Source organism: Crinia signifera, chromosome 8, assembly GCF_055691185.1.
Source record: "Crinia signifera chromosome 8, ASM5569118v1, whole genome shotgun sequence".
NCBI classification, from domain to species: domain Eukaryota; kingdom Metazoa; phylum Chordata; class Amphibia; order Anura; family Myobatrachidae; genus Crinia; species Crinia signifera.
Window position 1 is genome coordinate 120683539 of NC_139224.1, and position 23183 is coordinate 120706721.

General features: G+C 42.7%; 1 protein-coding gene across 3 annotated transcripts in view; it reads left to right on the forward strand.

Annotated features, from left to right (window-relative positions):
- Positions 1 to 23183, forward strand: part of ARHGAP29 (Rho GTPase activating protein 29) — a 113806-nt gene that overhangs the window by 44169 nt on the left and 46454 nt on the right. For 2 of the 3 annotated variants that reach the window (XM_083157069.1, XM_083157068.1), the window contains exon 3: positions 12789 to 12932. In XM_083157069.1, the coding sequence (XP_083013195.1) occupies positions 12789 to 12932 (144 nt within the window). Of the gene's footprint in view, positions 1 to 12788; positions 12933 to 18363; positions 18612 to 23183 lie in introns of those variants that run through there. The other variant, XM_083157070.1, reaches the window with a different exon arrangement.

Genomic DNA, 23183 nt, shown 5'->3' on the forward strand with positions numbered 1-23183 from the left:
ATTTTCCAGTCATTTTCCTACGATGTAAGCTGCTCAACAAAGCGACATAACATGTTCTCTTTCCAGTTGCAGCAGAAACCTTTTTTGTGTAGCATGGCATGCACGACTGGTCCTCCCAGATTTAGTTTCTGCCTGAAGGTGGCTATCGATCCTGGCACAGAGCACGCTTCCTCTGCTCTACTATCAAGCCGACTGTCCCAGTGGAGGCAGCCAGCTTGTGTGTATCACTAGACTGAGGGTTTTATAGAAAGTGTAGCTTTTATCACTTTGAAACAAACGTGATGCTTTGAGCATTGTTTCTTTATCTGTGCTGTATATGGGCTCTCTACAAATGGAAGTGAACACAAGAGACATCCTGTACCAGCCAGATCAAATGTGCTGAGTTCAGTGCTACTGTAGATTGTAATTGGCATATGTTCTATTTAGTGTGTGTGTGTGTGTGTGTGTGTGTGTGTGTGTGTGTATATGTGTATATAGATAGATAGATACACACTGTTTGTTTATACTTTAGCTGTTAAGAAAAAAGTTTTCTGTTAATTTCATTTTGTGTATGATTAAATAAGCAAAGATCGGACCATATTTAGAAAGTGGCCAAACTAGTTGAGCATTATCTTTTTCTTTGGCACCGAATGCTTTTTAATACCTGATCCAGCCTTTGGCTCATGGTAATAACAAATTCTTTTTGTGATGGATTTGTTTGATTTAATGTGGTTTTTGTTTACTTAGATCATTGAACTCCTTTTTGTCCCATACTATTATAAGTTTACACAACTTGCTGGAAATTGTTTTTAGTTTATTCCTTGTTGTAGGTTTTTAGCATCTATAAATGAAAATATTTTGTCTTGAATGGGATTAGAAACCACTATGTCAAACTAGATGCAACCACTCTACTTTCGGTAGTGTTAAAGAACCTTAGCACGGGGAGAGTTGCTAAGCATTCTGAGCGATGCTAGACCGCACAGAACAATGATTTGTCAGCGCTTTGTGATGTGTCAGGGTCAATGTTCTACGATGAGAACACTGGCCATGACTAGGGATTTATTACTGGATTTATCCAACAAGCTGGATATTAATCACTGGGCAGTTGCGGTGTGGGGGGCTGTGCATTGCTGTCACTATTGCCCCTAGACATGGCACGATGAAGGCGCATTTTCTAAGCAATCTAGTCAGATCGCTTAGAAAAGGCCCTGAAATTGCCCCGTGTGTAGGCCCCATTAACATTAACCTAAAAGAACACATTAAATGCATAAATTTAGATTAGTCTGACATTTAATATTTGTTGGGGACATGAGTCAAACCTTCTAAAGAGGACAAGTTGCTTAGTGTTCAGGCTAGGCTGTTTTTTAAAGGGCAAAATGCACCCTGCCCCTGTAGCAGCGCCCCGCTAGAACATCCTGCTGCCTGTCCTCGCCGGTGCACACGTGGAAGCCCATTGCTGCCATAGTTGCCCTGTGCTTCCCTGGTAGTGACTCGGCGGGCCAGGCCCGCCCCCTTTCACTGTCTAGTTACTGTTGGAAGAAACAAAAACTGCCCAGGGTTAAGACTGCTGGGACGTTCCAGCAGTCGGAATCTCATATTGAATATCCCAGTATGTATTAAATTAAAGTTGTGAAAACACTCTATGCAGCCATAAGCGTAAGTGTAACAAGGGCATATACTCACATTCTATTTGTACTGCATCTAATTTTTTTTTCTTTTTCTGAAAAAAAAAAAAAAAAACTTTCCATATAGAAACTCGTATCATAGGTTGAAATATGAGCATGTCTATTTATGTATTCCTCAACCGTTCTGGTAAAGAACTGTCCCAGTGCTTTCGAACATAGCTTTAAGCAATTCACATGAAACAGAAGTTTAACATGACAGTTACTAGAAGGTCGAAATTGTGTATTTTGTTGCATTGTTGGCTTAACTTTTTATGGTGTGAGGAAGAAGAATGCTTGTATATCAGCAGTACTTCATCTGTCTCTTCCTGAGGTTGCACTGTTATTTTTGTGCTGTCTCTGAGAACAGTCTACTTTATATATAGCTGCCTCTCTCTGCTACAGAAACCTCACACATCACTGTGGCTGATCTGTGAAAGCCTTCCTCGCAGTGTGCTAAATAACTAGCGTTGCTGGCTGGCTTGGGTTCTGCATTTGTATTGTTTTTTAGGAATATTGCCAACATTGTGACTGGAAAGTGCACCAGTCTCATTGCTAAAGATATGGTCTATTGTGCAGCTGCACATTTCATAGAACAAGTAATACCTTTTATGTCTGTATACATGCGCTGACATGGCTATGGGTCATTGGCCTGTTTAATGACAACCCCCATTGTCAGGTGCTCATAACCTGGCTTGGAAAGTTGGAATTTAGAGAACGTAGACATTTTGCAAGTGAATTATGTTGTCATTGTATGTTGAGTTTATTAATGTTTCTCAGTGGGGTTTCCTGTAGAGAAATAGACTTTATTGGAGATGTTGACATGATTGATGATACTAATGGTATGGAATTTCCAAATTCCCAGTGTAGGAAGTGTTTATCACTTATAATTTTGCTGCAGTCGGGGACCGGATAATGAAAGCCTAGTTGGCTAGCCAACATCCACGATACTCCAAAGATAAAAATACAGGTATAAAGTAGAACATGCTCAATTAAGCTACAGAAATATAATCTCTAGTCCTTCAATGAAGGTTCTCCGTCCCTCTTATTACTGTATATCTTCTGGGTCCTCCAAGTTGTTTATGTACGATTCCTTCTATTCCTTCACTTTGGATCTGTATATGACGAGTAGAGGTTTATAAAAAATTAAATTGTAACCTTCAAATGTAAGTGTTGATGGGAGTAAACCACACTGAAGTGCTCCACTAGTTTTAATGTGTAGTTGGAACCTTACGGCATGATCATTTTTCTTGTCTTATAGAGGGTACACACGGTGAGACGTGCACTATTTTTCTATTCGATTTTGCTTTTAGAAGCAATCGCTCTAATCGAAATCGAATGCTTTTATTAGCATTCGATGCAGATTTGATCCCAATTCGCATTCCCGTGTAGTGGAAATCGAATAGAAGAATAGAAAAAGTGTCTTGGCTGCCAAGACCATCTAGTGCAAATCTAATCACTGCTGCATTTGATTCGATCCAGATTAGATTTCCTGCCTGAGGGATCAGGAACACTGTGGCATGTATTCAATGCTGGTGCGAGGGGGTTAAACTGCGAGGATCACAGAAAACCAGTGATCCTCGCAGTTTAACCCCCGCGCCGGCCACTCGCACTATGCAACGTTCCGGGGGAATCCTCGCCGTCACAGAACTGCGAGGATTCCCCTAAACTGCGAGAGCCGCGGCTAGTGCAGCAAACTCGCTGTAATTAGCCTCGGCTCTCGCAGCTTTTGGAGGCACATACGCCAATTCTCCCTCGCTCAAAAAACGGAGCGAGGGGGAATTTGCGTATGAGGGGGGTCAGTTGAATACTGACAGGGTGAGCGGTGACTGCGCGCAAAAAGTCCTGCTTGCAGTCACCGCTCGCCCACGGCATTGAATATATGCCTGTGAGATCGAATTGCATTCGAATAGCAGATTGAATAGTACAAATCGAATGCACGTTGAATAGTAAATCGAAAGGAGTAGAAAAATCTTGAAAACAGGTCGAATAGGCCAAATTAAATTGAATTGAATCAAATCGAATACGAAATCGAACAATGTGTAACCACTATTTGGGCCTGATTCAGACCTGATCACAGGACAAAATTGTTCTCAAAATGGGCAAAACAATGCTGCACTGCAGGTGGGGCAGATGTAACATGTGAGTTACATTTGTGTGAGTTATTTTGTTTCTGTGCAGGATAAATACTGGCTGCTTTATATTTACACTGCAATTGAGATATCAGTTTGAACCCACCCAAATCTAACTCTCTGCACATACTACATTTGCCCCACCTGCAGTGTAACATGGTTTTGCCCATTTGAGAACAAATTTGTCCTGTGATCAGGTCTTAATTAGGCCTCAGTCAAAATGTTAGTTCATAATATACCCTTGTATTCGTTGGATGTGCTTCTTTGTGATGAACATTTAGCATTTTGTGTTATGACTGCATGCTGTGGTTTTGGTATAATGTGCAAAGAGATTGAGTAAACTTTAGGTCCTTGAGTTATCCACCTTCTTATTGAGCCTCAAAGTGGTGAAAACTGCATTATTAATTTGACTGTTTAGAATAAAGTATTCCCCAGCCAGGTTCTTGGCTCTGGCCTGTGTACCCATCCTTGCATTGCACAGTTCTTCCTGCTTCTATACCCCGCACAATCACAACATAAAACACATGTTGGATAAGAAGGAAGTGGTCATGTATCTGGCACATCCTCCCCTTCCCCCAGTGTACCAGTCACATGAAGACGTGGCTTACAGAGAGGAAGCTCTTGTGGTTGCTACTGCAGAGATCAATTTCTGACTTGCTTCCTAAAATTCTGTAAGGGGGAATGCCTGTGTTTTTTTTACCTTTTTTTAAAAGCAAGCTAGCTATACATCTGGCCACATTGTTCCTGGGGCCGTATAAATATTTTTTGTTTTTGTTTTGTTTATATTCTATGAATTGGGCTTTACTGTTTCCATAAATACTAGATCCATGGCAGGTGGTCCTGTTGCTTTTACACAATTCTGGTCGATGAACCAGTAATATCCCGTACAGCCCATGGAAGGACTTTGTAGTCTACAGGTCCACTTTAAAGTCCTATCTGAAAATCCATGATCTCTTCTGCTATTATATTTATTATTTATTAACAGTTTCTTATATAGCGCATACATATTCCGCAGCACTTTTACAGAGAATATTTGAACATTTCACGTCAGTCCCTGCCCAAGTGGAGCTTACAATCTATATTCCCTACCACATGTACAGGCACACACAGGCATTCTAAGGTTAATTTGCTGGCAACCATTTATTCTTCCAGTATATTTTTGGATTGTGGGAGAAACCCAGAGTACCCGGAGGAAACCCACTCAAGTACAACCCACTCAAGTATGGGGAGAATATACAAACTCTACACAGTTAGAGCCATGGTGGGAATCAAACCCATGACCTCAGTGCTGTGAGGCAGTAATGCTAACCATTACACCATCCGTACTGCCCCACACATATTCTGAATCGCTTTACAAACAATATTTGAACAATCACGTCAGTCCCTGCCCCAGTGCAGTTTACAATCTATATTCCCCTACCACATATACACGCACACACTAGGGTTATTTTTGTTGGGAGACTATTAACCTACCAGTATATTTTTGGATTGTGGGGTAAACCGGAGTACCCGGAGGAAACTCGCTCCAGTACGGGAAGAATGTGGTAACGCATAATGTTCTTGTTGAATAACTCGGCAGTCTGGACAGTACCAGGATTACGCTGAGGACTGGATGAGGGTACTTGAAAATAATATTGGTAATGGTGGAAGACTAAGAAGTCTCCCAGTAACAGAACAGGTTTCCGATTGCTGTGGAGGTGAACTGCCTCGCCTCTCTTCCGGTTCCGTCTGCAGCGTCATTAGTGGCTCCTAGTGCTTTTGCCTGACCAGCAATACACTGGGAGCTACCCATGCTGTGCTGCCCTATGAAAGGAGGGGGCTCTCCTAAATGAAAAGCCTAATCAAGGGGTACGGGACAGGTTATCAACGGGTACTCTAGTCTCTACATCCTGCAGCCCAGCCCACCCCCCCTCCTTGTTTCTGACCATATTCTATATCAATTGTAAACTCTCACAAGCAGTCATGTCACCTCTTTTTTTCATCATGGAATTATGGGAATTGCACACTATATGTGTATATACACAACTGTGAACTTAAAATATGCACATTTTTGGTTTGTTCATCCTTCTTACTCCTGTGTCTGACAGTACAGTACCCTTGTGTGGCCGTAGAAATAAATTGTGATAATTGACCTATCAGTAGAAAATGAATGGCATAGGGGACCTCTGTATATGTAAATAATTCTTCCTTTTTGGAATTAGTTAACTGACTGAATGAAAATGTTTTACCAAATTAAGCCCCGCTTCTATTACTTCCAGTGCTGGGAGTATGTAATTAAAAAGTTATTAACTTCAGCAAATCCCCTTCCCGAGATCTCAATTTGACCGTTTAACTTCTGGCCACTGAACAAATTGTTTCCATAACTTTGTGCAGTTCAGATCCTGATTTTGTTGTTAACAGATTGTGTGTCAAGTGTCACAAGCTTGTTTCAAAATATTTACCCATAAGGAATGTTGTACGGTGATGGATACTTCCAATGTCTGTGTGGGTGTAATTGTTGGATACATTTCTCTGCAAATTACACTGCGCTTTAGCAGCATCCACAGAGTTACACCACACTGCACCAGAAAACACACAGGGATACAGTGTGCGCCTGATACAATGCAAGATACAGTGTGGAACAGATACAGTGTTGGTTACATTGTGCATCGCGTACAATGTGGAATATAGCATGGATCGGATACAGTGCGAGATATAGTATCCAGGCTTTAGATGGACTATCAAAAAGTCGACATTAGTTTTTCGTGGGCTTTTTTTTGTAGGTCAGATGCAGTGTGCACTAAGCAATATGTACTAAGCCATGAAAAGTGATAAACCACCAACCAATCAGCTCATTCCTGTCATTTTTCAGACACATCCTGTGACATGACCATTAGGACCTGATTGGCTGGTGGTTTTAGTGTTCACTCCTAGGATTTTGTTAGGGCAGGGTGCTGGCCACCAAGCAGGTCACATTTTTCAATCAAGATTGCACATTTTACATTAGAAGAAAAAAAAAAAAAACATGTAAAAAAATTGCAAACATGCACCAGTATTCCACCCATTGCACTTTGTCACACACTGTAATGTCTATAACCTCATTTACCAAATACAGTATGCTTCTAACCCTAATATGCCATCCTTACCCACCATCCACATTGCAACACCCCATCATGGTAGCCTCCTCCAGCCCTTATATGCCAACCTCACACACCCTCCACATTTCAACACTGCCTTCATGCCAGCCTGCTCTACCCTTTAATCTGCCAGCCACCCCACCCCCACACAAAACACAATTCCATCAGCCTCCCACCTCTCCCCTAATTCCAGCCCCCCCCCCCCCCTTTATCTTACCAGCCTTTCCTTCCTCAGCCACTCCACTCAGCAGCAGGCAGTGGCGTAACTATAAATAGCTCTCCACCCAGAGCCTGGCCACACCTCTCCCGTTGCCCTCCTTGTTTCAGTGCCCAGGTTTGGAGGCTGGGGTGGCACAAGGAGGAGTGAGGTGGGTAGACTGTAGGATGAGTTGAGGAGGCCACGGGTGAGGAAGGTCAAAGGAAGGGATATGGGTATCAGTCAGGTGACCCTGGTGGGGAAAGGGCAGGAGGAGATGCTAATCACTTGTAACAATAATGAGACCTCCCAGAATAAATGGGAAAAAATACCCAATCTAGTCAGATTTATCCCCCTGATGTACATCACATTGCATGATGCAGCTCCAGCGGTGGAGAGAAAGCAGCATTAGCCATAATCTCCTGTATGCTCCCAGCAGCACCACTAGTAGTATGCATGTCCTGTCCGCAATGTGTGGGGCTGCCGCCTCTCTCGGCTGACCGTAGCAGGAGTGTGTGCATGTTAATACCTCTGCTGGTTAGGATTAGCTGGCTAGCAGATGGGGAGAGCAAAGCTGATGGGGGAAAGCCATGCTGCCGAGTACTTTGATTCATGTTGCTGGCGCAGCTGCTGCTGCCTGTCATACAGGTTGACAGACGTAGGCTGTGGCAGCCAGTAGCCCCGTAGCAGAGAAGCATGGAGAGCACCCTGCAGACCCTGCCAGCGCTGGCTCCCCAAGCCACTGCAGGGTCTGTGGCTCCATTGTTCTGCCACTGACCGCAAGCTCCTCTGCTCAGACTCCAGCCTGTGAGTCCTCTGCTCCCTCTTCTGCTTCTGTCCCTCTCTGGCCTGGATAGGTGGTGGCACTGGCGCGGTGTCCTGTGTCCGGGTTGGCAGTAAGGCGACTACTCCGCACTGACTGTATTGGATTGCACATAGGAGGGCGACACTGGGTGGGGGCACCTGGAAGAGCAGACAGCCACTGTAAGCATAGAGCTCACCAGCCGTCAGCATGTATACAGGAGTCTATAATACGGGCAGGGTGCAGCACCCTGTGAAAAGATCTTGGCGGGAACACTAGATTGTACAAAATCAATGTTTATTCTACGTTGGGAAAAAACAAGAGATAATCCATATGGTAGGTGGAGTTTATGAAACACCATTATAAATCCCAGTGGGACAGCCAGGCAAGTTTTTTTTCACTTGCTTTTCACCAAGAAACAATTTGCACATCCATATTTATTGTATGAATAATGCGAACTACTGACCCAGCGACATATATACACAGTGTATCCAATATGGTGGCCCGATCAGCTAGATTGAATGACATATAGTCTAGTGCACAGGTTCTTAAACTCTGTCCTCGGGACCCCACACAGTGCATGTTTTGCTGGTCTCCTCACGGACTCACAAGTGAAATAATTAGCTCAGTCAAAAAAATTTTAGGGAAAAGGGGAGAGGGGAATAGGTTCCGCACTGATATCCTTTTGGTCGCCTTTAATAGGCTATATCTGCTTTCTCTTTCAGATTATTGATTTGATTTCAATTATTTTATTCTCAACAAGAGTGGTGGTGCTACCCTTCTCTAAATTTTAGATATACAAAAAAGGGGAAGGGAACAGTAGAGATTGGGGGGGGGTGCACACTGCAGATAATTTGATTAAGGCGTCCAACTGATAATAGACATGTGTAAAAATTAACTTTTATTCAATATACATTAAAAGAGAAGTGGTATCCTAATTACTGTTTCTCAATTTAGAACAATAGAAGTGAATAAAGATTAGAAATTGTGGTTTAAAAAAGATCGTGATGTAGAGGCTCTTTGGATTTTATATGTGATACTGTCTCCTACCTCCTCTCTATTCAAAAGCGAGAAGAAAAAACTTTATTGTTTTTATTAGTCAGTTGCCTGACAGGTATTCTTGCTCAGACCGATTATATTATATCTGGCTATTATTTCTTTTAATATGCCTGTAGTTCTTACTGCACTGTGATTTAAATAAGTTGATATCTGGACATAAAGCACTGATTTAACTGTGCAGATATGTTATGCTTGGGTTGTGTTAGTGATACACACCAACCAATTTTCCTGAACTTTCCTTCGATATGCTGGATATCAGATTGATTCCGCACACTCCACTTTGTTTTTATAATCCAACTTATCAGTGGGGTGCAGATAACGTGGTCATATTGTCCTTTTAGGGCTGTGTGTATTCAGTGTGATTTTTATTGCACTCTATTGTGTTTTGTGCTTAGAAAAAATATATTTTTCAGTTTGACGATTCTACATGCGCGCTGGCTGGACTGAATGTTTATTGTGCGCACTGTGCGCCAGGCAAACGCTGGCTGTTCTTTATATAAATAATTAGCTCCACCTGTGGATCTTTTAACATTTGTCAATGAGCAATTAATGTCCCTGTGCACCTGCCGGGTGACCTGGAAAACATGAACTGTGTGGGGTTCCAAGGACCGAGTTTGACAACCCCTGGTCTAGTAAAGACATGGGCAACGTGTGGCTCTTCAGCTGTTGTGAAAATACACATCACAGCATTCATTGCAACAGTTTTAGCAATCCCTAATAGCAAAACTATGGCTAGGCATGCTGGAACTATTTTTCTCAAACTCTATCCTCATGGAACATTTACCAATACACCACCGCTGTCCTCACCATCACCATCAGTGTGAAGACACCATATATTATGGAGTTTCACTGCATCCCAAATATTTATAATTCTGCACCTGCTACTGGTTTCTGTGGCACTCAAACACTCCACCTACCTTGGCCTAGGTTCCTAAGGCATGCTGAGACTTCTAGCCCACACAGTCTCCATCAAGGCATTTCTATATATTCTCTCCAATTGTATTTCAAATATTCATAGTAAGACATAGAGGGACAGGATTCTTTGAATATTCTATATTTTGTTTAATTATATAAACATTAGGGGCCGCCTCTTCCTTTTGGTGACCCCCTCTGGTTGGGGGCTGCCTCTTGCTTCCTGCAGCCCCCTCTGGTTGGGGGCTTCCTCTTGCTTCCTGCAGCCCCTTCAGGTTGGGGGGCTTCCTCTTGCTTCCTGCATCCCGCCCCTGGCTTTGAGCAGCCCGCTCTGGTTGGGGACTGCCTCTTTCTCTCGGTTTCCACCTCTGGTTGGGGGCTTCCCCTTTTTCTCAGCAGCCCCCTCTGGTTGGGGGCTTCCCCTTTCTCTCGGCAGCCCCCTCTGGTTGGGGGCCGTCCCTTGCTTTTGGTGGCCCCCTCTGGTTGATTGTGGCCAGCTGGTGATCATCATGCTGTCATGATAATGGAAAAACTAATAGTTTTTCAGAAAGCCCTTTGTATAAAAACAAAACAAATTATCATAGAAAAAATAATAATTAGCAGCAGAGATCAGGTGTCTGTGTTCACACCTAATTTAAATAAGCCTTCTATGCCAAGTGCCAGTATCTTTTTTTAGTATTTGAAAATGCAAAGGACATAACTAGGTGCACAACACGTGTTGTAATTTTATACATTCATTACATTACAAAAATCAGGATGCAGTTTGTATAGACAGGTAGAGATCCTATACATATAAAAAATACACATATAATTGTAATAGTACTAGTAAGCGCAAAGCAAATTATTCCAAAGCTAGTAGATGCTGCCAACAGATGCCAGTGTTTCGCAGACACACGGACACTAGACCTATATATTCTAGATTATAAATCTATAATTGCTTCCATCCTGGGTTTATATAAATAACTTCCATATCTGCTTTATAGTGTCCATAGAGAATTCAAGTATACTGTAGGGTTAAAAGTAAATCTCGTTTCTTTTAATTTATTAATGCTGTTGGTCCCAACAGACTATGATATAGATTTGCCCATTTTATTCCAACGGTATATATGCTGCTGTTAGTCTGTGGAGCAGTTTTAATAACCCCAATTGGGCGAACAAGGCTACTTGGTAGCCCCACAAGTGGGCAGGGGCCAATGGAAATTTCCAACTGGGAAATAAATGATAATATTACTGGTGATATCTCCCTGGTTACCAAACTAAATCGTCCAATGACTACCCTGGGTGCACATATGGTTGTCCAACCTTTCTCTGAGAGTATGCGCTAGCCAGCCGAGATCTGCTCTACATGCGGCCAGCTGACAAGTTATAGTGTTCTTTATAGGATCTGACCAGGTTAGGTGAGGGCTGTACTGGGGTAGCATGAAGGGGGTGGGCCGCGCTGTTCACTTCACCGTTGGGGTTGGACTTAGGCCACCAACTGCACAACTGGAGGTGGGCCTGGGCCGCCAACGTCACCATAGTGGGTGGGCCCGGATTTTGACACTGCCATAAGGGTGGGCCCAGCCACCGACCTCATTAAAGAAGTGAACCGGACCCGCCACAGTCATCATTGGGGGCAGTCCTGGCCACGCCAAAGTCACTGCCAGGGAAGTGCCAGGCATCTTAGGTGGCACTGGGCTTCCCCTGTGCGCACCAACTTGGACAGACAACAGGCTATTCTAGCAGGGCACATTTTGCTAAAATAGCCTAGCATAAACACCAGGTTTATCAATATCCATTTTGTCACTATTCAAGCTTAGTACATTTGGCCCATAGTGTAGTATGGATATAGTGCAGGCTGGATACAGTACAGGATGCTGTGAGGTTTTGATACAGTGCATATTAGATAGGTTAGATATAGTTTGGGATGCAGTGCGGGTTGGATACAGTATGGGTCGATAACAGTGCGTAATACAGGTTGTATAAAGTTTAAGATTTAGGGCTAGATTCTCTAAGCTTCAAAAGTGATAAAATGGAGAGTGATAACCAACCAACCAACCAACCAATCAGCTCCTACCTAACATTTTTCAAACACAGTCTGTGACATGGCAGGTAGGAGCTGATTGGCTGGCTGTTTACCACTCTCCATTTTATCACTTTTGAAGCTTAGAGAATCTGGCCCATAGTGCAGTTTGAATACAATGCAAATTAGATAGACAGATACAGTGTAGTTTGTATTCGGTGTGGGATGTAGAGTGGGCGGAATGTACTGTGATTGGATACAGTGCAGGTAGGATACAGTATGGGTTGGGTACACCAATAGCACACTTACGGAGGTGCGGTGTGGGCAGTGCAGGGGAGCCGGCTGTGTCGGCAGTGCAGGTGTGCGCTTGGTGCACACAGTTTGGTGTCGGCAGTGCAGGAATTCAAGTGTTCTCCTCAGTGGTGGGTGGGGTGAGGGGTGGTTCTGTTGGCAGTACAGGAGTGCCGGTGGAGTCGGTGGCGCAGTCCTTAATGTGTGTGGCTACCTAGCTACATTGACATTCTATTTGGCCAAATGTGGACAAAGAAATACTTGGTTACTGCTACTTACTTGGCAGTGCTTTACACAGAGTTTATAGAGTTTCATATGAGCTTATGCTAACACCAAATATCCACCCACAGATGTTTCTTTTTCAGTCTTGTTAGGATTCCTCAGCACAGGGTATTCTGGCATTGATTCAGATGGCTGCAAAGTAAGAGGTAGTAACAAGAAGTTTATTCTCCTGCGGCTGGGTTTTTTTTGTATGTTTTAAATAAGCTGCGCTTCTGACTAAGGAAAAAATAATCAACAACCTATCTCTGTTTCACCTTAAGCTTTACATTGTCCTATATCAACGTTTAATCCAAATGTCTGTTCTGGTTATTACTTGGACTGAGTGTTATTCATGTGGAATTTCTGTTCCTTTTCAGAAAACCAAGACAGCTTACACCATGTTGTTCATGAACGTCTGGGGGAATTGCTGCGTGTCCTAAAAGGCGTGATCAGCAAGCACCAAACTCTTAATTCTGTGGATATCCTGGGTGCAGCTGGAACAGTGATCGCTAAAGTGAAAGGTGAGAGCTTCTGATCTGTAATGCACGAATAACATTTTTTTATTTATTATTATTATAATCATTTATTTATATAGCGCCACAATGGATCCGCAATGCCCAGTTCCAGAGTTCCTGAACAAGTAAACAAAATGGTGATTTACAGTTCAAGACCGTATAGTACAAATACAGGGTATATAAACATATCCCTATTATTGAAATAAGTGTTAGGGTGGCGTAAAACCAAGGGATTTGATGCTATCATTGGAAGGATGGAGATGGTTTAAGTAAAAGAAGGAATGGCCCATGAGGTTACAGTTTAAAGTGGATGGGCAGACAAACAGGGGTGACACAGAAGGGGTAGACGTGAGACTTGGCTGGATTTGGTGAAGAAGTAGGTCTTGACAGCCCAGTGGTGGGTGGTGGTGTTTTTTTTTTATTTTTATTTTTTTTCTACTCCCACCTCCAAGTATGTGTTTTTAAATATGTGAAGTGCCAGGGGGGATCGCTAGGCACAAATATACATGTTATCTTTGTCGAGCTAATGCTTGCATCAACCTTCTGACCCTGTTGACATTAGCCATGTTGACCTTTCTCAGGTGTCGACCTAAGGCTCCCAACAAACGTAACCCTATAATGTCTGTCTGTCTGTGTGTGTGTACATGTGGGAATATAGATTGTAAGCTCCACTGGGGCAGGGATTGATGTGAATTCTTAAAGTATTCTCTGATAAAGCACCGCAGAATTTTTGTGTGATATAAATAATGAATAATGGTAATGAATGTCTAATACAGCAGCGCACCATTTTGATTCTGTGAGTGTATTCATTCATTTTTGTCTACATAATTTATATAATAAGCAGTTCATTTTGGTCTCCACAGTTGCTTTTTTCCCCACTGTCTGCAGTGGGCCAGGTTCTTTATGGAAGATGTAGATGAAAGCATACAAAACCATCCGAATTGGTAAATAGATTCATTATATTAGTATAAATGTATTCTTACACTTGCAGGAGTATGGGGCATTGGGTTTATCACTAAAGGTCGACAATCCTTAGGTTGACACCTAAAATAGGTTGACACTGACCAGGTTGACAGTCAAAAGGTCAACATGTGTTTTTCACGGTTTTGTCCTGAGTGTCGACTTGGACACCGCCTAAGTGTACTGCATGACTTGCTGCACTCGCCATGCTTTGGGCACTATTCTATTCTCCCGCCACGCCGTAGTGGATGGTAGGGCATAAAATACCACCTGTCGACTTAAAAAATAAATAAATTGGTACTTGTGTATTATCAGGGCGCCCACTAAGCAATTAGCTTAGTGCCCTATTCTGCGTAGTGAGATCGCAACGCATGCAATTTGCGTTCGATGCGATGGTACTAGTTAATTTTTCACTGCACCCCTGTCCACGGATCGCATGCAAATCGCTTGCGATTTAGCACACCCCCACTATCCACGTCGATGCGATTTAGCACACCCCCACTATCCATGTGACCACGAAGCGTGGCGAGCGCACGTGGAACGCGTCCTCGACCTTTTTCATACCCCTACTATCCACGTTGGCATGGAGTTGATTTTCTAAAGTGTGGCGAGCGCAGTGAGGGGATGCGGAATACATGTAAAGTAATCCACGTCCCTCGCGGGGCTCGCCACGGATACTTTATAAAATCGACTTCGCTCGCCACACTTTGGGGTGACATGGATAGTGGGGGTGTGCTAAATCGCATTGCATGGCATCGCACGCAATAAAATCGCATGCGATCGCATGCTATTTGCATGCGATTGCACGCGATAAAATCTAATGCGATTTGCTTCGAATGCGATCCATGGGCAGGGGTGCCGTGAAATTTAATAAGTATCATCGCGAGATCTTTGCCCCGGCGTACGTAGGAAAATTGGGCTCCCTGATAGTACACAAGGACCAATAAAGTAAAAGCTCGTGTCGATTTTTTGACTAGCAACCTTCCCATTGTCGACATAATGCTTGTGTCATCCTAAGGCCTATCGACCTTCAGTGGTCTACCCAATGCATGTCGACTTAGTGACCGTACAGTATCCCACTTGCAGTAAAGTAGCAAGTTTCGATATAGGACAGTTGGAGATTTAAGGATAATTATTGTAGTGAAATGCCAGGGTGATGAATCGGATTAGTATCTGCAGGTCGGCATATTCTCCGGGGGTTTCCTAGTATATTCCTCATTCCTCTGTAATGGACTCTTTCATCATTTCTTGCTTCTGCAAATCTTCTTGCATAGAAAATAGAAAAACTTGCAGTGTCTCAAACAAGTCTGACCTTCATGTGTGGATCTGAGGAATCAGCCAGTTTGCCTCTCACTAGGGATGATTGCACTTACCTTTTACTTACAGTTGGGTAGGTATGTGATACTCGGTGCATTGCGACTGCACTTGGCTGTTACTCCTGTGAATCACAAGTGATTAATATTGTAGTATAGTGTATTGTAGCCTCATACTGGCATCTGGGGATTGTCCTCCTGAGTGAAAATGTGAAACATGTTGATGTCACTGGAAAAGGATGGCCTGGTCACTTTATTTTAAGGGCATTTGATTGCAACCCTGGTCAAGAGCAGGGCCGGAGTGCCGGGATTTAAGACCCGTGTTGACCCTTTCATACCAAGGAAAAATCCTTGTTTTTCAACAAATTCCCAGGTTAAAAATCTTTAACCCGGTAATTTTGTTTTTTGGTGTGAAAAGGGTATTGCTAAAATCAGCTTTTTTTTCCTCCTCTTCCTTTTTCAGTACCTGAACTTGTTTCAAGATATGAGGAACTAGATTCACAGTGCAGAAAAAAAAATCTATGTAACCTTTCATTCTACAGATCATTAGGAAACCTCTGCAGTTGTCTCAATAGTTTTGAGCTGCTCTCTTCTTAAGTCATGTTGTCAGCTTTATTACCGCCAAGCACTTGCATCCATACCATCAACTGGAGCAAGACCAAGCAAACCTCAAGTACTATCATTTGGTGATTGCTTTAGAAAAAGGACATACTTGACATAGTTATGAAAGAGACTGCATAGAGCACAGTGGTTTCAGCTAGTCACGTACCCAGGCGCATAACTCACATTCCACTGGTCACAGATCTCCTATCAGTGAAGTTATCCGTGTACAAGCAAGGTGTTTTGTACTACTTGACTTGACACCCTTGTATTTTTGTAGCACAGATTGTCTGAATTAAGTTGTTGAAGTATAAAGTTGTCCTTACATGTTACAATGAAGCACAGAAGGATGATCTGTTTGCTTACTGTAATAGAAATGTGCCGCTCAGTATTATGTGAGTGAGGAAATATGAATTGTTTACATGGTCTCTTCCCCCTGCCCAATCAGAGGTGTTACAAATGGTTCACCTCCTCCAATAGTGTTTCAGTTGAAGCAAAGAATATAGGAGATAACTCTTCTGGTTCAGAGATGCACCCAAATGCCACCACAGCTGTGACCTTACAGCCAAAACATGCAATTGTTGTAGCCACTGAGATTTGTGTTGAGATGCCCACTGGCAGTGTTTCTGAACCATCAATGCATACAAAGGGGCAGATGTATTAAGCCTGGAGAAGAGATAAATGCAAGGATGATAGAGAGATTAACGTCCAGCCAATCACCTGCTAACTGCCATGTTACAGGCTGTGTTTGAAAAAAGTCTGTAAGGAGCTGATTGGCTGGACATTTATCTCTCTTTATCACCCTTGCATTTATCTCTTCTCCAGGCTTAATACATCTGCCCCAAAGACAGAACCGTCACTGCATAGAAAGACAGAACCATCAAACATTTGCCTTCTGAGGGACCCTATGATTGCGCAGCATGGCCGCTGGAAGTAAGGTATGGGGATGGCTGCCTAGGTCAGTAACATATTGTCAGCATACATATGGTTGACATGACCGTGGTCAACACAAGAAAAGTTTAACATGAGTTTTTAAAGTTTTTTTGACTTCTTATTACTTTACCGTCCACGTGGTCTCCGATTGGGAGCATATAGTGTGCCAAGTGCAGCATGGTGAGCTGACATGTTATACTAATTGTGGGTCCACATGATAAGTGAAAACTTGATTCACCCAAGTGAAAAACTTATGTCGACCTTTCCTGTGTCAACATTTTGCTTGTTTTTACCTTTTTCCAGTATTAACTTTGTGCATGTTGACGGTTGACCTAGATATTGTCTGTGAGCCTATATCACATCGTCAGGTGCCGTAGCTGCTGTAATTTAGTTTGTGGTTGCAGCCAAAAACTGTGATACGCCCCTGAAATGGCTGCAGCAGGCATGCATTTGAGTGGCTGCTCCCCAATTACCAACCCCAAATGGTCCGTTATTGTAAATCGCTTTGCATACACACCCTCGCTGTGACGCCATTGTAAAACTAATAGCGAGGCATGCGCAATGTGACGAAGATACATGCACAGTGGCAAAACCATTCTGCATCTTACAAATCCACAGTGCGTCAGTCCCTGAATAAGGCTCTTAGTGCAGGTATATTGCAGAACTGAATCCAAATGAATATAAAGGTGCCTGTGACACTCCGATGTGTCTTCTATATAATCTTGTAATAAGCTTATGGTGTCCATCATTTAAAAGTGACATTCCCAGCTGTATGACCACTAAAGCTTCCCCCTCCACTTTTGGTGACACAATGTTCACGAATTACGATAAATACTTGGTAGTAGGAGTTAATCTGATGCATAGAGGAGGTCATTGAACAACCGTTTTCATGTTAAACGAACTATAATTCCGTTTTATTTACATTTATTCCAGTGTACACAGATCTGTGTGAAATGATAGCACGTACCCATTCTACATGGTGCACTGCCCAGACAAATTAAAGCTGCCAGCGCTCTTTTTTTTTTTTGTCTTTGTAGATCAGGTTTGTGTATTTAATGTTCCTCCACGGTCTGACTTAAGGCTTGGACGACTGTGAGGTCTTTTTGTAGTTACCCAAACAGCCTATACACCTCTCAGTATATAACGAAGCCTTGATCCGTGTCCTTTTTTGTTCTTTCAATAACATCATCTGCACAAAACAAATCCACTGCTTATTAATAGGAAATGAAATATACACAGACAACAAGAAACCTTTTCATATTGTGCATTAGGGCTGTAACCATTGTTGTGCACAGTCAGGATGTCCTGGGGAAAGAGAAGAGTAGCTGCTATACTCACAGTCAGAGAATATGGCGTAAGGAGCTCTCGCACATGTTACACGTCTTAAAGGAAAGCCAGTGTCTTCTAATTGGCCCTTACTACATGCATACAGTTACTCTGGATGCTTCCATTAGCAATCGTTTCCAACAGGCAAATGTTTTCCCCAGCACTCAACAGTTCAAAGGCCCAATACAACAGTGACGACACAGCCTTCCTGACACAGGAAAAGAATTCACTGCAAATACATTCTTGCTTTCAGAGGATTGCAGTGTAACAATCTATTCTTTCCAGCTTTCTTCAGGGGAAGCTGTTCATGTTTAATACAACGATTTTTTATTTATTCAACTTTGAAGCTTGTTTTGATCCGTTTCATTTTTTACCATTGTGTACTTTTTTTGGTTCCTCGTGTTGCGGTGAAAGCACTTTATGAATTTTTCTTATTTTTATTTTGTAACGCTGGACCAAAGTCTGCGTTTTTGGTTTATCTGGAAATAAGCTGAGGTGTGTCTGACAACTGAAAAAAGGATCGAGAGAGTTTTCATCCATGGATGTTCACTAGGTAAGCCCCTGTTTAAGTTTTAAACATTTGTTTTTTTCCACATTTAACCCTTTGACGGTACTCCTTTTTAACATCCACGTTTTCTGACCCTTCTCCATCTGTATGCTGGTTAGCATGGAGCTACTGGGATGTGTGTCCGCACTGTATAGATAACTAAACCTGCCGCGATTTCTAGGCTTAGATCATACTTTCTAGATTGCGGGCAGAATCCAATCCACATTCTTCACTTGTGACTACATCCTTTTACAAAAGGCTCCGTGGGAACATGGGAGGAAAGTCTCTTTTGTAATGTGAATGGACAGCTTCTTTTGCAATGCGGTGTATAAACTTGAAAATAATGGCTTCATGGGCCATGTCTGGAATTAAATGGCTGGTGTAGACGTTCTGTTTTTGTGCAATGAAGTGTTACATTTTTGCATGTTGTGATTGAAGATGGAAAATTATACTCCAAACACACCCTGTCCAGTCGCACCCCTCTGACACATGGCGTGTTCAAAGGGTCACTGTAGTAAAATATTTAGACGCTGTCTCTTATATTTACACCACCTTCTTGCTGAAGATATTTTGGGCTACATATTTGTACTGTATACATAAATGTGCATTTGTCCTGTTATATTGTTGTTCAAGACTAGTAGATGTTATTTGGACAATTCTTCTATACTCACCTGTATGATCTCAATATACAACATACTGGATATAATATTTGAGGGAACAAAATGTTGTAGGGGGAACCCCCATATGTTTAACAGTTGGTTTGTTCAGGTGGATCCAGTGGGTGGGATGAGATGAGTGGTGTCAGCTTGCTATGCTGCAGTTACGTGGCACACAACCACAATATTTCTGCCACGACTTGGGTATTATTGTGCTAATGTTAGAGCTACCCTTTTATATGTGGTTTGCACAAGGGTGTCCATGTGACTTTATTTTGTTAGGTGGGATTTGCAATGGTGTAAAATCTTAGATTTTCTGGTATGCTCATTTTAGTTTTTTATCAAGTTCCACCACAGCGCACTAGTGAGTCATGTGGAGGATAACGTATGAATGGGGTGGCGCCTTAAAGCAGAAGAGGAGCCAGGGTTGGTGCTGTTGGAAGCCAGATGATGAGGAGACCGTTGTGTTTGTGAAGAGTATGCTGGGAATCATTGGACAGTTCATGGTTATTTTACCCTTGTGCTATCTGCATATGGGCTTAAGGAGTGGGCAAGCATTGACGTTTATTAATACATGAATGATTGGAACAAAAAGGAGAACTTTGTACAAACCTAATTATTTCTAAATCAGGACTGGGTCTTCATTTAACAGAGTACTGGCATTTTTTCTCTCTCTCTTTTTTTTTTTTAAATAAAGTTTTCATGAATCACTACCAATAATTCAGTGTATGAACCGTAAATCAACGTGGTTTGTTTTTTTACTCTGATAACGTGTGCTAAAAGCCCCCACCATATCCAACTTACTTGGGTTCATTGAAGCTGGTACACCCAAAGTAGATTTGCTTTGAAGTCATTCATTTCTGCATTTGGAGAGTCCGTACGAGTTACTGCTCCCTGTTATCACAAACTGTGTACTGACACTGTACAGTAGCATCTATTGTTGGAACATGGCCGATCAGGAGCACTGACAGAAACCTGACAAGCATCCAGTTTCAGTAATACACATGGGAGTGCAAAGACTCTTGCATTTTTTTTATAGAAATTCCTGAGTCGGAGATAACCCAGCTCCTCTAAAGTATAGGAATAAAAAATACCCACCCAACCTAATTTATGGACAGCTGTGATTGTTGCAATACATACATCCAACTGGTGCCAATAGCCAGCGCTCTGCCCTGCAGTATGGGACCACACTTGAGAAGATAAGTCCGCATGCCTTGCTCCACTCCCAAAATGAATGAGGAGCGAGGCACTTGTTAATCACTGCTTCACCACCTCCATGCAGCCACAATTTGGCTTTTGAACTGTTTTAGATCCCCCAATACGCAAAAATAAGAAGGATTTGACTGTGCTAGTATACTGTTAAAGAAAGAAACCATTGCCAGTACCTATTAAGGATCATTTAATATATATTAAAAATAATGTGGCCACTAAAAAACCTTTAAAAAAAGGGGGAGGTTAAAATGTATTCATGTTGGGGCTGAGAAAGTAAGTCCATACGGTACCGTATTAAGTGAACCAGCTGGTTTTTAAGTTTTGTAGTGAAAAAAGCTTTGTCTCTTATTGACCTCACTGATAGTACAGCCACTCTAACCTCTGCGCCTCCAATAGATAACTTTATTATCTAAATCTTTCTTCTTTGCCCCCAATACACAAGGCTGGGGACTAATCTTCTATATTTCTGTTCATTCTTTTTGCTAAACCCAATTATTGAAGTAGGAGGCCTATCTCCATGCATCCCAGCACTGGTGTCCCTACCCTAACCGGACAAGAGCAGTATTTACTAGCACTAGCAGGGATTTGCGAAGCATGGAGGGGCAGTAGTGGTTCTAAAGAAGTTGGAAGAGGTACGAGGTTGATATTTTAAAAAGTTTTTTCAAACCTCTAACTTTTCGGATTTTTCAGCCACCCTTAATAACTAAACTCTTATGGGAACAGATGTTCCAAAGACAAAACCTTGGTAACCTAGAGATTTGGTATTCCTGGTTGTCCCTGAAACTTTATACCCACTATGCAATATATCTTAACGATATGCGCGATAACGTGAACAATATTATCATGTTTCTCGTCTAGTGTGTAACCCGCTATATCGCTAACAATGCACGCTCCCACGTGTGGTTGGCAATCCCCCCTGTTTTCTGAACAGGCTTTTCTGTGGAGAGGGAGGGGGGGGGGGGTGACAGCGGCGCCGGCGCCCTGGATGATATCACTGAATTGTATCATTATCGTTGATGATGAAGTCATATTTGAATGTGTGTACCCAGCTTTAAAGGATATTGAAATAATTTAGAGTGACCGTCCACACGGCTTGCAATGTGGAATTAATCACACCAGCTTTTATCTCCTAACAATTGGCAGTGATTCCCATGGAAGTAAGCTGAATGCCTCTTCACCATTACAGTTTGACTGTAACAACAAGCACACTGAATGATTTATTTTAATGGCACAAGTGACGCATGCATTTATATAAGGGCTGCCATTCTGCCAAGTAGGTATGCCCGAGGCTTCCAATGTCACTGTCCCAAAATGGAGATGGCTGACAGACTGAATTGTTAGCAGGCCATGTTCAACAATATGCCAGGCTAGCTGTTGTTACTATTTATCGCTGTTGTCAGCAACCATTGTCTATGTTGCTCTTCAGCATATTAAAGAAATTGAGACTATTGTTGGTTTTCAGTGCTTATTTGGAGTCCTGTTTAATTCACAAAATCTTACTGAAAACCAAAAAGCAGGTAGCCCATGTTTTGATTTATTTTATATTTATTTTAAAAAAGCAAGTAACTCAGTGTAAGGAACAAACCATGTTACCATGCAAATGGGGAAAATACATTTAATTTATATTTTGTCTGTGCAGGGTAAATACTAGCCGCTTTTGCATGTAGCCCACAAATGTTATGTGCTCCATGCCCACTGGTCCACCACACCAGCAAATATTCAGTAACTTTTATCTTGCTTTTGGACTGTTCTATGCGAAAATAAAATCCCAAAGCCGTGGTTCTCAAACTGTGTTTCCAGGCACCCAGGGGTGCTTGAAAGGCTCAGAGGTGCCACCGTTTAGTGGTCCAGGACCAACTCAAATTATTTATCGACAAAATTATAGGCAAATGCATATGGATAATCAGGAGCACAATTGTACACCACCGCATATCTGACCCTAAGGGTGACTGAACTTATGGGGTGATTCTGGTTCACCCGCCCCGTTGCGAATTTGCAACAGGGACCCATGTTTATGGCCTGCACATGTGCAGGTCTTCACTGTGGGTGGCCTTGGAGACTTGCATAGTCTCTGAGGCGCCAGCAGCAGGGGGTTGTGGGGGGCGTGCAGTAGGCAGTCTGGGTGTGCCCATGAAAACTTTGGGTGTCCACTGCCAAACTGGGGCGGCCACCTGCCTTCCGGGGGCAGGCGGCTGACATCACTGGGTGTCAGCTGCCCACCCTGTTCTCGGAGCTGCCCACCACTAATCTGAGTCACCAGAGAGGGATTTAGATTTGCAAGCAGTCATTTGATGGTCATCAACCATCGAATGATTCAGATCCCCATGTTTATTCAAAACATCCATTCAGTGCTGCGGGGAGATTCAGCGACTAACAGGGGGGCGGGTGTTCGTACGAAACATTATATAACATGCTCTAATTCCATGATTCTTTATGGGTTTCTTTATTTACAAAATGTTGCCACTTGTTATCACTATTTAAGTATAGGGGTTATTCAAACCTGATCGCACAGCTGAGAATTTGCATGCCAGGCAATAATCGAACGACTGTGCGTGTGTATGGCTCATAGTAAACATGTACAAGGCCTGTGCCATAACTAGATGTGTGCCAGTGGTGCCTTGCCCACAGCACATCTGCACTGTGGGTTCACCGCTGCCACACACCTAGTCTGCAGATCGGGGAAACGCTGGGTAGGAGAGGCGCTCTCCCC